At 42.0% G+C, this 15,402-nt stretch overlaps 1 protein-coding gene across 5 annotated transcripts in view; it reads left to right on the forward strand.

The window, feature by feature from the left end:
• Positions 1-15,402, forward strand: part of cntn5 (contactin 5) — a 101,031-nt gene that overhangs the window by 39,380 nt on the left and 46,249 nt on the right. For 2 of the 5 annotated variants that reach the window (XM_031863736.1, XM_031863738.1), the window contains exons 3-5: positions 3,662-3,880; positions 8,672-8,795; positions 8,877-9,052. In XM_031863736.1, coding sequence (XP_031719596.1) covers positions 3,662-3,880; positions 8,672-8,795; positions 8,877-9,052 — 519 coding nt within the window. The other 3 variants (XM_031863737.1, XM_031863739.1, XM_031863740.1) reach the window with 2 other exon arrangements.

The following is a 15,402-nucleotide window of genomic DNA, read 5'->3' on the forward strand; positions in this document are numbered from 1 at the left end:
CTGAGCCACCGTAAAAATACATCCAAGTTTTGATTTGTCCGACAACCCATATCGTTTTTAAACAGGAAATGCACTTATCCCATGCGTATGTGTGCGTGTATATCACCCTAACACAACATTGTTGTTCTTGCTGTTTGTTGTAAACAAAGTCCGATGTACTGCAAACCAGTTTCCCCACGGGGACAGATTATGTGTGTTTATCTATTTATCCATCCATCTGCCGGGGTTTGTTATTTTATTCTGTCAATCATCCACAAAGGGGAATAACGTGCCAAACTTAAGTTCTAGGTTTTATTCAAGATTGAAAGATTTTAATTAAATTTGCATATGTTGGGCACACACTCAAATGCTTTTGATTTCATACACAAAGCAACGCTTTCATGCCGTTTTCTCTGCTAATGTACGAGTAAAATCAATGATCAATGGATCCAAACATCTCCAGGTACCAGTTTCCTTAGTTTGGGTGAACGTTGCAGTTGTGTAACTGCCTTACTGAGTCTATCACTGTAGGCACACTTAGCTACATCATGTACAATCCAACATAACACCTCCCTCCACCTCTGACATTGAGATAAGATAAGATAAGCCTTCATTGATCCCCAGAGTGATAGGAGATGAGATGGAAAGAATATTAGAAATACTCTGCACACACATGCACAATGAATGCAGCCTTCACCGCTCCATTTGCATGCATCTGCCTCTGACGGTGAATATGGATGACCCTGATGAAGGCCACGAGCCACAACCTGTTGATGGAAACAATAAAGTTGTCTCTGGGGTTCAACATTCTGTTTGTTACCGTACAGTACAACCACATTCACAGGAACATTTCTGATGAATTCACTTCTATCGTGATTGATTAGCGTGACAGAAGTGTGTCAACTGGCATTGAGATGATGAGGCGTGTTTACATCTCCCATTCAGATGTGTAAGAGAAGCGAGCCTTTTTAGTACTGACAGCGTTTGGATCCTTGATGAAATGAAGTATGTTCCAACAAGCTGTTTCCCCGTCGTCGCTCGCTGCTCGTCCCAACCGCACTGCAACAGTCAGAGAGATGCTGTGGTGGTGCTGTCACCTGAACAGGTGCACAGCAACGTGAATTAAGTCCAGTCTGCCTCTGAAAGTTGGGTCTCATTCAGAGACAACAGCTGTAGATCATGTTCTCAGCTCTGTTTGGATTTTTTTTTCAAGAAAATTATTTTTCTTTGTATGTCAGTGTGAGAAACGGGATGATTAGTGCGAGTAAAATGATGCACATAGCCAAACCTTTTGTCACCAGGGAGTCCCTCGCTCACTTCCCAATCCTGTAGTTAAACTAAACAAGATGTAGCTTGCATCACATTTATGATGTTCAATCATTAATCTTGTTACCTCTCCAGTCGGAGTATTGCGCCTCAGTGCTGAATTGTTGAATCATCATTTTTCAATCTTTTTTACTCTGAATGTTCACTAATTCTTTGATAAATGGACCTGAATGTTATGGGAGGGACACAACTGGCTCAACAGAATTTGCCTTAGAGGTGCGAAAGTGTGAAAGACCAGACAGTGGATCAGTGTTATAATGTTTAGGAAGTCTTTACATCGCCAAGAAAACTGCAAAAACATAAATTAACAACAATGTAACAACAATGTTTGCAATGTAAAAAGAACTTGCTGACCAATCAATAAAACATACTCAAAAGGAGAACAATAGCTCGGATAAAGAGGCATGTTTCTTGAGAACTTACTGCACACAGGGACTAATTAAATGTATGGAAAGCAATTGTTCAGCGAAACCACTGCCCAGCGTCTCTAACTGTGAGATAATTGGTGTGGCATGTTAAATGTACAGCTTGCTAGACAGAACCAAACTGTGTTGATACAGCTACACCTTATGATTAAGGTGGCGTTGTCATTCACCCAACCGCGCTGTTCCATGTTTGTCTCCCTACCTGAAGTTAAAATGTCTTTTAAACTTCCCCCAGCTGTCAAAGCAAAAGAGGAGCCGGCTCTGCATTGTTGAGCCGACCGTGGGCTTCATCAGCGGGGAACGTGGCTGACGCCTCAATCGACCCGTTTCCCAGAAAGATACACGATTTAACTGACTGCCAACCAGCTAATTGCTTTGCTTATCCATTTTCCAACTCACGATACCTTTAATTTCAAAGCGGAGCTCAGTACTTTGCTTCTTCCTCATAATATGTAATACAGTAATTGCCCGCTCTCCATTTGTAGATAAAAAGTATTTTTTTTTTTTTGCAGCTGACAAGTCCCCAAGGGCACATAATTATTCCTCAGTTTTGTTCAGTTCTTTCATAACACTATATCATGGAGTGCAACCCCCCCTCCTCCTCCTCCTTTTGCAGAACTCTGATTAGACTCTAGCTGAGTTTCAAGCTTCTAGCCTTTTTAGCTTTTTTCTCTTTAAGCGTTAAACCCGAAACAGGAATGCTTCCACATTCTCAGTAGTGTTTTTAGCCGGATTGTACTCTTTGGAAAAAATATGTGTTGCTGATCAGCCGTCATGGGTGAACTAATTGTGTGTGTAATCTTGAGTTGTTACATTTATAGTGTCATAAGAGACAACAAGCATTGCACTTCGTATTGAATTCCTCAAAAAGTAAGTCGTAGCAGGACGCGGTGACAGCAATGAGCAGTGACAGTTTACATTTCAGAGAGGGTATTACTCTTCCACTTTAAAGGAAGCTGTCTCCCTCCTGTTCCTGCTACACTCACACCGTTTTATTCAATACGAGACTTTGATGGCGGTGATTTTCAGAATATGCAGAGTATCTGTTGTAGCTCGTAAGAAGTGCATGTTTTCACCTACGGCGTCGTGAGCGCCTTTACACCGTACCTCTAATGGTGACTACATGCTGCTGCAGTAAAAGACTGAAGACTCCTCCCATTGTTCTACAAATAGACTATAAGAAGTGTGTGTGTGTGTGTGTGTGTGTGACACTGTGCATTTAATAACATTAGACAACTTTACCGTTAAAGTCTTCTCTTCAACAGTTGATCTGCTCTGATTGCCGTCACTCTGTCTCTCGCCCAACCACACACGACCATATATGACCATTTCTGACTCACATTTACATGTATCTGGACTTTAATTCCTGTTTACAGTCTTTACATCTTGTATGACGACATGACCAATGTGTGTGGTAACGAAACATTCTGGATGGACTTAAATGATGTGCTGGTGCACCTAAATGAAGATAAAATGAGGCGCACCGGTGCAACCAAAGTAAACAAGTTAGTCTGCAGCCGTGAATGTACATCACAGATACTGAGCCCATGTTTCTCAACACTACATGCCTTCTTCTGCAGACTGCAGGATGTGCATTCTAGGTTTTTTCCCACTCAGAGCTGCCTCTGAATTGACACCTCCTTATCCTGCTGTCTCTCCTCATTGTTTCCACTCAGCCTTGTAGAACACTGGTTTGTTGCAAATGATCCACAGAGGAGGAGGGTATACAGAGAGTAGTACTACTCCATTACAGAGACATTTGCATAATTCTTTCTCCCCATTTGGAGATCGGTTTAAGATACTTTTCTCAAAACAATGACCATTGACAGAAATGCAATAAACGTGTGAACAAAATAGACCACATGAACGGATTACAGCATATATGACGTAATTCTTCACCTGTTTGTTTGTTGTGGTTTTTTTTCCTCCAGACTTTGCAAGAGCTGTTGCAGCACGGCCTATATCGTACGCAGCAGTGTTACGAATGAAAGCGTACAGCTCGTCAGTGCTCGACTCGCGCAGCAGACCTCGACAGCACCACGGTGGCGGGCTGGTGACTCCTGACTGGCCCGCTTTCTCCAGTCATCCCCTGTCAGCCCTGAGTCTTTTCGGCTCTCAGGAGGACTACAGGAGTGAAGGTAAAACGAATGGTGCGCTCAAACCCACACTTTGTTGACTCCTGTCTCAAGCAAAATTGAAAAGTTTTCTTTTTCCGGTTTGTAGAAGTTCACGCTTACAAACAAATGTAAAAGTGGAATAACCTCACTAACTTCCTGCATATATTTAACTTGCAGCATTAGCCAAGCATATGGAGCAGTTATACTTTTAGTTAGTTAAAGGTTCCCTCGTATGACATGCGGAGCTTTATTATAGCATCAAACGACCACCTAAAGATATTGTGATACCCCTCAGGCCAACACTCTTAGCTCTGTCAGCACTGTTGCTGTTGTTTGCGCTGTTAGCGCTGCGCGTCAGTCGCCATGTTGAGAGCCGTGTGGAGTCAATACATATGCTCTGAATATTGAATTTATCACCTTTTAGGAAACAGAGAGAGGGAGCTCTTTCTGAACGTGATTACCCCTAAAAAGTGTTTTGCCTTGGGCTCGTATTATTAGGAGTCATTGCGAGCTATCAAATGTCAGCATCTGCCTCCTTCTGCCAAGACAGCTGTGCATGTTTGTGTCATTTCCTGTTATCAGCCGGGGATGACATTATCGGTTGCGACCGACTTGCCCGATAGTGACATCATGCATCACCGAGACCTGGATTTTCAGGTCGTCGCCCGAGTTCAGATGACCTCGTTCTCAACCTGCCAAAAATGAACCAATTTAAAAGAATGGACACTGCGGAGTGGGAAGGAGAACAACAGAGCAGACGTGATTGGTGTGAATGCACTCGGCGGGTCTGCGCTCTCTCTCTCTGGACTCACTTGGAGTGTGCACACTTCCTGCCTGTTTAGATTTGCTCTGGAAATGAATCTCGCCGATCTATCATCACCGCGCGTGGTCCGCAGTGACCGGGGTCGTGCCCTTTGTGAAATTGAAGTGGGATCACGGCAATATCCATCTCTGTCTGCCTCTCTGTCAGGATAGACACCATAGATGTGATGGATATCTTTGTCAAAGGGGACGATTTAGTATCCCAAACACCAGCAGGGAAACACACTGTCGTAAATCTACGTGGGTCACTTACTTACACCCTCTGTTACAGTATGAACAACTCTAGAGGCTGTAATGACACATTAAAGCTTTGATATATGATATATGCTAATTGCATATGGACTGCTTAATTAATGGACATTTGAAGTAGCTGCTGAATTGGCAGAAAGGATCTTAGCAGATGTTAAAAACAGGCAGAGATTAAGAATCAACTTGTTGTCATTTTCTTTTTGCTTCAGATTTTTTCCCCCCATTTCCTTCTTTGCGCCTCTCTGCCAGTCTTTTTCTGACAGCATTATCAATATATGGCCATAAAATGACTTACATCTCTATAACCAAGGTGAGAGTAATGTCTCCATTGTCAGTGATGACAAGGACATTATACCATTGCACTGGATTGATGTTCTGTGGATGAAATGGATGCCAAAAAAGGTGACACACCTTTGGTGCCTGAGAGGGGACACCACTTCTTTTGGCCCTGTGACTGGCAGGTGGCCCCGGCACTTGAAGTGGAGTGATTTAAACAACTTCTATGCTTGTTTGTGTTTGTAGAGATACACACAGATCATATGTCCCTATGCATTGAAATTGTTTGTTTTTATTGCAATGTTGGTACACCTCCGACTGCACCTATGGAAACATGATGTCTCTGCTTCAGTTGTCCGTGTATTAACTATTTTGACGTCACTCTAATCAATGGTCAGTTTCACATCTGAAGCAGAGAGCATAGCATTTTTTCTAAGACACAGAACATGAGTTAAGTACAGTCAGGGACAAATTTGGATTTGGCTTTGTGCTCTTCAACCCTGGATGTCAATTTAAAGTCAAAGTAAAACTTAAATCTTTAATTTGAGGATGTTTACATTCACATTCGACAAACATTGGGGGAATTGTTGCCCTTTTTTTAAGCTAAATCATATATATTAACTGTAAAATGTGACGTAAAGTGGAACTGGACGTCGCCCTATTTAATGATATCTAATTCTTTGCAGTTAATGGTCGATGACCCACAGACATCAGCAGTGTCCTCCTCTGTGATTCTCTGCTGGGCCTTGATCGTATCTTAACTCGTTTAAAGTGACACCGTGGTGTTTCCTTTAAAACAGAGACTATTCCATCACACAACATGGCCCCCTCCACAAGCTGAAAGGGGACAGACGGAGCGTCCTGGTGTGGTTGAGTGTGTGTGCGCCTATACTCCATGGATGCATAGACAGAGAGCTGTGTCAAGAAATGTAGAAACCTCGTGCTATTTGTTAGCACGAGGAAAACATACACGCACCTAATCGCTGTGCTTTATATGCACAGCAAGGTTTGCATCTTAATATCGGTTAATTTCCCTCGTCTGATTGGGGTTTTATTTCAAACACTTTTGATTTCCCTACAGAGCAGTAAATTGCTGACAAAGCGTTGGTGAGATGATACATACCCCGAGGAAACAAAAAGCCATGATTCTTTTTCTTTTTGTCATCAGATCCTAAAGAGAGAGCAGTAATCAAGACTGGTGACTCACATGGTTGTAGTAGTTATGAACCAGATCAAATGTAATGCACACCTAAATGCTCAATGTATTGATATCTCTATATACCGTCAGTTGTTCAGCTGCTGCACTGCGCCGTCACAAAGAGCACATCATCACCTGTCTGTTTACTGGGTTTCTATTCTTCATGCATTATTTATCTCACAGAGAAACAATTCTTCTGAAGAACACAAGATGCCTTTTGGAGAGTCTGAAAATGTGAGCTGCGAGACGCTGTACCTCAGGAACCCTTCTACAATAAGTGCATCACTTGTGTGTTAACAGAAGGCGAGATCAAAGAGTAGAGCACTCTGAAGGAACAGAAGGAAATTGCAACGGGGAATGTGAAGCAGAAAATGTATCAATACGTGGACGCATTTGTGCCGGGGAGAGTTCAAATCTTACATGAGAAGCACTTTAAATCAATAGCAGCTTATGAAACAAGTCATACTTGTGCTGTTGGTATTCCATGTCACAAATTGTACGTATATAAGCAAGTTACTGCAAAAACATAAATACTATGCCCATGATAGTAATGCTATTACAAAATTCTGCAACACATCCTGTGTCTGCGTCAATTAGCGACTTCAAAAATGATTGCTCGGCAGGCAGTAAAGACATTTTATTTAATTTAATTAATTTGGTTCTTTAATCTTGCCTTGGACCTACGAGCTTGACTCATCTCAACTACGGTACTGTGAGGTCTAAAGTAGTGTTTTTACTGTCTTATTGATAATTGTAAAGCAGTGGTGGCCAAAGGTGTTTGACTGTGAGCCATATTCATAAAAATATAAGGAGTCACGGCTCAAACAACCAGTTACACTGCAAGAACATCTCTGTTTCTAGAGCAGCAAACCACATGTTCATTTCAAACCAAAATAACAAGGCAACACTATGTACAGTATATACAGTATATCTGCTGTTTTATTAGTGTGCCCTCATTTTACAAAAAACATTTCTGTATCCGCTGCTCTTAAATTCAATTTTAAACAAAATAAAGACGTTTAAACTCAAGGTGCTCCGTCCCCTTCCAGCCACTAAAACAACCAAAGTGTGGCAGCGCACTCCCTTTGCACACTACATATGACACGACTGATGGCAGATTACACTCTGTGCCTTAAATGACAGATCATTGATAATCACTCAAATGTCAAATTACTTTAAGGTTACCTTTACTCTGCTATGTCATAAACGCTGTGAGTAATGCAATATTAATAACAAAAGATAAGAACTTCTTACAGAAGCTGCCCAGAATTCACCAAAGTCTGAGTCCCAAATGGCGTTTTTTGACCACAGGCGTGTGGTTTTATGTCTTGTAATTTTGCTTGTAGAGCTTGTTATATAACAAATAGAGGCCCGCCACAGACTATTGGGAGGATAGGACACAATGCTGACGAGAATGCCTAACAAACAAAGGAAAGATTGGCTTGTTGTAACATTTCCTCTTTGAAAAATGGCTATTTTCATCGGTAGGGTGGTCAAATTATTCTTTAAAAGAATGGAAATATATGAAAGAGAAAAGATGATAAATAGTTCAATCAAACGTACAAACGTGATCTTACTAACGGTACTTAGTTACTATCGTTTTACTGTTTGAACATATGCGCTTTATTGTGAAATGTGAATCGGGGTCATCTTGGGAAACGAGCGTCAGAGACAGCAGCTGCGTTCACACCCAAACCTGGCCAGGAACTATTACTGCTCAGTGTGTTAGGACTCATGGTCACAGTAGTGTTCGCTCATCACTTGGCACCTCAAGGCAGACAACAGAGAGTCCAAAAGATGTAAAAGTTACTGGAGGATATAGCGTTGAGGTTGAGCTTAACGGAATCACGTCTGACCAGGTTAACTGTTTCACAAGTTATTATTTCTCTGGCGGAAGTACAACAGCCTCCGGGCTTCCTCGGCAAAAAACACTCTGGCTTTGACGATTCCTAGAATGGTTTCCCAAATGTTGAGCAACCAGATCAGTTGTACACTATATCACAACGGTGCTATCACCTGTCAGAGAAAAACTGCTGTCTGCTGCTGGATGTCATGCTAGTTTTAGTTGTTTATAATTCCATCTGGCTATGGAGCTGCACATCTTCCTTTTCTCTTGTTTCCTATAATAGAGGTTTCGGGGGCTGGGGCGGGGACTATGAACTTGTACTAACCAAACTGGGGAATAATAGAAAAAGTAATTGGATGTTAAAACTGAGTGGCACTCACGATGTGATAAATCCAATCACCCGTGTCTTTATCTTTCCTTCTTTCCCTCTTAGAAAGCGAAGAGTTCGGGCCTGTTTTCATCCATGAGCCAGGCGACGTTGTTTTTCCTTTGGACTCGGATGAAAAGAAAGTGGTGATGCACTGCCAGGCTCGGGGGAATCCGCCGCCTACATACAGGTGCGACATAATTGCGGTCCTACTTTCACAGCTCATTGGCGTGTCATTCATCACAAATGTATTCAAATCTCTTTTTTTCAGTTGGTACATCAACGGGACAGAAGTGGACGCAGAGGCAGACTGCCGCTACAGCTTCATTGATGGGAACTTAATTATTACCAACGCAAGTGAGAGCAGCGACTATGGGAAGTACCAGTGCAAAGCAGGGAACGGCTTCGGGACCGTCCTGGGTCGAGAAGCTCTTCTGCAGTTTGCATGTGAGTAGACTTCAATTAGTTTTATACAAACATTCGTACACAAGGCCGAATGTTATATTTGATATACTCTACTACACAGTATCTCTGTATGTCTATGTTTTAGAAAAATGTACATTTGAGTCAGTTTTCTTAACAGTCGCTTAATACATTTCCGGAACAAGGTTGATTTTTCTGAGCTTTCATACCGCCAATAAAGGCATCAACCAATCACATTGTTTGGAACGGACATATTCAAAATGTACACTGTAGTGTACAATCACACGGGTGACTGCAAACTTTGTAACTCCTTTCAACCCTGTCGAGAGCGTCACAGGCCAGATCCACTTCTTCCGCTCTTACCTTTCACAATAAAAGCCCTAGACATATCCGCTGCATAACCGTTTACCAGAGGGAACTTAAATTCACTCAGAACATCTTTCTAAGAGGAAACTCAATAATATAGCTCACAGTAGCTCAGGCTGTACAGTATAACGATATAAATCAGACAGACTGACTGATGCTGCTCTGGGTCAATAGGATCCTGGTAGTTGGTTCTCTGCCTGTTCAAACCTTTTTATTTAGAAAATTGTTGCAACTTCTCCAAATCGCATCGCTGCCAGTATGGATAGATTTTATGCAAAATATTCAAGTATTTTGCATCTTCGTGTTGTTTATTTGTCACGCCGCCGGTGTGTAAAGGCCTTTAGGGGGGAAGAAGATCACGGCTCTCATATGAAGCAAATAATTAGCTGCAAGCTCTGTGTCTCTGCGAGTTAAAATAAACCTGTTTGGTTCCAGGGGTAAATAAACACCACGCTGTCTACAGTAAGGTTTTCGTTGCTGGGTTCAGTTCCCACCGGCTCCATCTGATACTTTTGAGTTGCACCGCTAACACGGTATGTGCCCTCAAATGCCACGTCTCAATGGTAAATGAGATCCAAAAAAAAGCACATTCCTTCCCCCAGTAATCCCCTGGCCCAACTCCAGAGCGTCATCACAGGCTAAGAGGAGGGAGGCCAGGGGCGCTGTGCTCGGAGGGAAATGCTTTGTTGCTATTCTCCACAGTTTCCTCAGGAGCAATGACCATAATTGCGTTATTGGCATGTCTACAGGGAGCTTACCGGCCTCACTCTCTAAAATGTTGCTTGAAGGTAGAGTAGATACATATATACCCTCATGCGTTGTTACAGTCATTGCAGGAATGACTTTAGAAACAAATGGATAGATCAGCCTGAAACTATGGAAACAGAAAAGTGGAATGGAGTTTTTTATATATATATATATATATATATATATATATATATATATATATATATACAGTATAAAAGCTCTTTTCCCTTCAGGCCAACAGAAGTTTTTGTTTGTTTTTTGCTCTTTTATTTAATTTTTCCCTTCACAAAGTTTCATGTATTTCAATGTGATAAAGAAAACAAACAAAAAAACAGAAGAAGACATAAATTAAATATAAGGCAGACTGCACTGGCAGGCAGAAATGCCCAGATGGTAAAGCAGAGCTAGTGCTTCAAAAAATAGTTTATGAGGGACAGAAGCTGCGTCTTCAACACGTACACTTATCTGTCCTCTTAACTGTCCAGATCTTTCCCACCCCCTCGCTCCACCCGAGTGTCAAATCTGTACGAACAAAATAAGAATTGAGCCTTTTCTTTTTTTTCATCTTTTAGTGCCTAGACAGGGGCAGCGCCTTGTAGTTATGCATAAATGCTGTGCATTTGCTTGATGCAATGTTATCCATCAGATTCATATTAGAGATTCTTGGGTAGTATTTTGCCAAATTTTTTTTGTTTTCTAGAATCAGTGTGGTGTTTTGCAATGCACCTTATTCATTGTGAATTTGTCGAAGTGTGCATTTCTGTAGGTACGCTTCACTTCTTTATCTATTGGACGAAGGCGACTGCATCCTGCTGGACTTACAACTAGAAAGGTGCACTCAGTAGAGTGCACATCTCCTCCAGCGGTGTCTGCAACCACCACTCTTGTGATGTTTTATTAAATTAATGCCATCCGCAATTGTCTAATTCCCCCGTCTAGACCACAAGCATATCAGACATATATGTTTTCACCGTAGGTCTCACGCTCTCATTTGAAGCTATGCAGCTGTCTGCACGAGCTCCTAACAGGCTCGTGTCTCATGGGCCTTACCGCGACCTGAAGTGTTTTGTGCCTGAAGCAGTTGAAGCAGTTGTTCGCTTGACCACGAGAGATGCTTGAGCATGCAGTCCCGAATGAGCACAAACAATATTAGACTGATGGATCTAGTATTGCTTTAAGATTAGCTAATGGACAGACAGACAGACAGACAAACACATAATCTCCTCTCGTGCCTGGCAGAGATAACAAAGCTTAGTGAATTACAGATGTGTCATATATGGCAAATGGCTTCCCAGAATTGTACTGTAGCATTGATTTATTTGTTCTGTTTTCTTTTAATTAAAGGATTAGAGCTCAAACCAAGTTTTTATAAAGAATGACATCACATTGGAAGGAATAACCTTCCTTTCCAGCAGCAACCACTGCTGAGCACTCAAGTATTTTAGTGTAGCATCTGAATATTTTGAAATATATTAAAAACCAAAACTGTCTTTTCAAATCCAAATCAGTTCTTGTTGTCTCTGTAGTTAATTCATCTAATGTGCCGTGGCATCATTTTAGTCTTGAAGTCTGAACGCATGTGAAGGCTGAAGCAGAAGGAATGTTCGGGGCCATGTTTGGTTGATTGGCAGGTGCGTCAGATGACACAATGGCCTTTTTATTCGTCGCACAACAGCTTCACCCGAGCCACCTTTGCACAAAATTGGATTTTTCTATTTCTGATAACAGACAGGCCAGTTAGTATAAAGTTGTTGGGGGGGAAGCGTGACACGGCGTAATGTGGAAAGATGCAGCCCAGACGGGCTGCGCCGAGTTCAAGGTATTACAGCAGAAATGGCCTATAATCAGCTATAAAATTATATCATTAATATTCCGCTCTGTTGCCAGATCGCATCATTTCCTCGCAGAGCGGCACAGTAGCACATTTTCTGTGGCCCGGAGGGAAATATCACTCGCTGAATAAACATGTGTGGCTATCTCAGTCGTACTATTGAGTCAGCAACAAACCTGGCATCTTACCAGCGGTTGTTGTGTTGGGATGTGAAGAGAGAGTCGGAGGATAGTTTGGGGCAATTAATGATTCTTTGTGTAATGGTGGAACATACTATCATCACACTGTCAAAGAAGACGGATCCATTTGTGGACATAGTTTACATACTGTTTGTATATATATATATATATATATATATATATATATATGCAGATAGAATCACTGTTTTATTTTTTCAGTATTACACATTATTAATTAAAAGACAAATCATATATATTTCCTAAATAAGCTTTACTTGAACTTGACATGAGAGCTTTTCCTTTCCTTCTATCCATGGCTGTTTCGTGCACGAGGTGACACATTTGTTTCGTCAGCTGTGTGCGGCGCAAATATTCCACGTGTAATAGCCTCGCACTCGGTCTACATTTCTTTCAAGTGTGGCTCTTCAAAAGGCGAGCCACAGAAACAAAGAGAGGTGCCCCGCAGCACACATTAGGATGCAGAACCGTCCCTCTCTCTCTCTCTCTCTCTCAGCATAACAAATGGCGGGCATTTATCACTCAGCGTGGAGCTCAACTTTTTCCTCCCTTTTTCATGTCGGCTCTTCCCGTTGTTTCTCGCATCGGCACAGAAGTCAGCTGCTTTAATGATGCACACGGGCGGTTCTCTTCCTCATGAGCGGAGTGTTTTAAAGAAGTACTTATATGCTCTTATATGTTGTAGAACGATTAACTTACTTGAGTTGTGTTCATGGACGTTAAGACGTCACGTACACACAGCAGAGCTAATTCATAGGGATCTGCATCTCACATTCAGCAGGTTTCAGGTCAGATTCTTCCTTGGGGGGGTGGGGGATGGGGGGGGGTTCTAATATTTTCACTGTTCTGTGTCTGCATACTGTAGGAAAGAATTTTGAGTTTTGAAGTTAAAATTTGAACGTTGGTAGAGCTGGGGAAAAAAACAAATCTCACAATTGTTTAGTAAGTTTTGGGCACTGGTCAAAGTCCCATCCCTGTTGCATCACTCGCCTGTATCCTCTCCTCCAGAGGGTTGTGAAGTCAAGCTGTCAAACCGAACACAGCCCCGTCTCATGCAGAGAGTCGGGGGAGAGGTGGAGCGGACCGACCCGAGTGCACGAGCAAAAGGTTCAACCGAGGCTCTATGTATTCTATCCAATGGCCCGCGTACTCCATGTTTCAGTAGGGTGCCTTTTTTTCTCTCACTTTGTTTTGAAATCCTGAGCCGCTGAACTCACACTTGGGCTGTTTTTCAACCGGGACTTTGAAGGCGGCAGGCAGAGAGGAGGCCTCTGATCTCTCTCCCCAAAGACTTCTCTCTCTCTCTGCAGACGTGAGTCTGGCTGTGGCTCAGGTATCGAGCCACTCCGAGCAGTACAGTAGTAATGAAATTAATGGGATGCTTTGATTTGAGCATTGGAAGACGCACACAAACACACACTCACACACACACCTCTGAAATGCTCTACAAATGTGGCATGATCTGTATTTAATGCACATTAATTGAATCCATACTGATCTTGAAATACGTCATTCGCATCGAGCACCTACTCCTGTGCTCCCTGCAATTTTCATCCCTGCATGTCTGGATAATGACCATGCCGTTTTCACATGATTATAAAGTCATTAATATTGACTCACTTACATAACTGTAGTTTGCAAATTGAAATGATAGGTCAGAAAGCCTCTACTCCTGGTTCCCTAACATATGACTGCTTCATTTAAGACAGAAATAAGACATTGAATAAGTCTTATTTTTGATAGACTGGAACATCCACTTGGACTTTTATTTGTTTTTCACATTCCCATGTGTAGTGGTCATTGTTGTGGGGCTTCACCGTTGTACTCACTCGATAATCCCTCAGCACTGGAGGTCCATGTTGTCTTTTTGTTGTTTTTTCTGTCATCGTGGTTGTTATTGCTCATGCTAACCATGACTTATTTATTCCAAACTACCAGTGTTGCAGCTGCCTGAAATGCAAAATGTGTAATTTCCCATGTGCCCGAAAATGTTTCCCAGGACGTCCCCTATTACGTGTGAGTGTGGGCTCTTAAACTGGATGTACCGTACCGTTGAATTGTTATCGCGCTCTAAGGCAGTTGGTTATATAGAGCAGCGACATGGAAATGCATCAATATTTATTAAATAAGGCGAGCCTTCTAAGAAGACTCGTGTTTCCACAACATGTAGCCCGGGCTGAATAATTGAAGGGGACGGAATAAGTACAGAAACACACAAACTCACAGCTGTTTGCTGCAAAGTACATCAGCCGCGTTGTTGTACTTCAGCAGTTGGATGTAAGAACACTTGGTCAGTCGTCCTCAGACAGCTGGTGTTTCTGTCTTTGAGTGATGTATTCAAGTATATACTCACTCGTAGCCTTTCGTCTATTTGCGAATTAAAGCTACAGTAGCCAACATTGATCCACAAATGAATAAGAAAAACGAGGTAGTGGCAGCGACAGAGATGACATGGTGGTGACAGTCGGCGGCTCTCCGTCTCAATACAAATATATCAGCACTAGCCAATGCACCGAGATGATGGGGCTGATATCGCTAGGATAGCAGTCCAAGAATGCAAGTCAGGGTCCAATATCCAAACACATTACAATGTGGACCAGCCAGCAGCATCCAGTTTGAATGGAGGCACCTCACTCTATATTGACAGGCCAACATGTGGGGAAATCAATTTAAGGTAAAGAAATTACTCATTTTGAACATTTGGGGCAAAGAGAGGGCTAACACTGTGCATTTGAGAAATGTTAGCGTTTCAATGTGGAAACGGCAGCTTTTCAGCACAGGAAGTGGTCGGCCTGGCAGATTGATCTGTGGTGAGGAATGAATGCTGCAAATCCAGTTTTAACGACGAGCTACTCTCCTGGTTTATTCCGCTGAAGAAGTGCAGTGAAGCACATGAAATATTTACTCTTCCTTTTTCACAAGGTTGAGTTATTTCTTTTTACCATTTTTTGAAATGGTTCAAATTAACCTTTTTTCTTGTTAATTTTTCAATAATTACTTTTAATCTTTTTTTTTTCCTTTTGAACTAGAAAGTTTCTTAAAAGTGCGGTTACCAGAACAGAAATATAGGACCGCACGGATGTTTAGAAAAATAAGGAAATACTCTTTGACAGTAAATTGACTGTGATGAAAGCCATGATCATTATTATGCACGTTTCATAAGCCCCTCGGAGGCATAATTATCCAACGGTGTGATGGTAAACAACACTGCCTCTCAAAGTGATGAAGTGAAA

Source organism: Anarrhichthys ocellatus, unplaced genomic scaffold (assembly GCF_004355925.1).
Source record: "Anarrhichthys ocellatus isolate YVR2014 unplaced genomic scaffold, GSC_Weel_1.0 scaffold29, whole genome shotgun sequence".
Classification (NCBI taxonomy): domain Eukaryota; kingdom Metazoa; phylum Chordata; class Actinopteri; order Perciformes; family Anarhichadidae; genus Anarrhichthys; species Anarrhichthys ocellatus.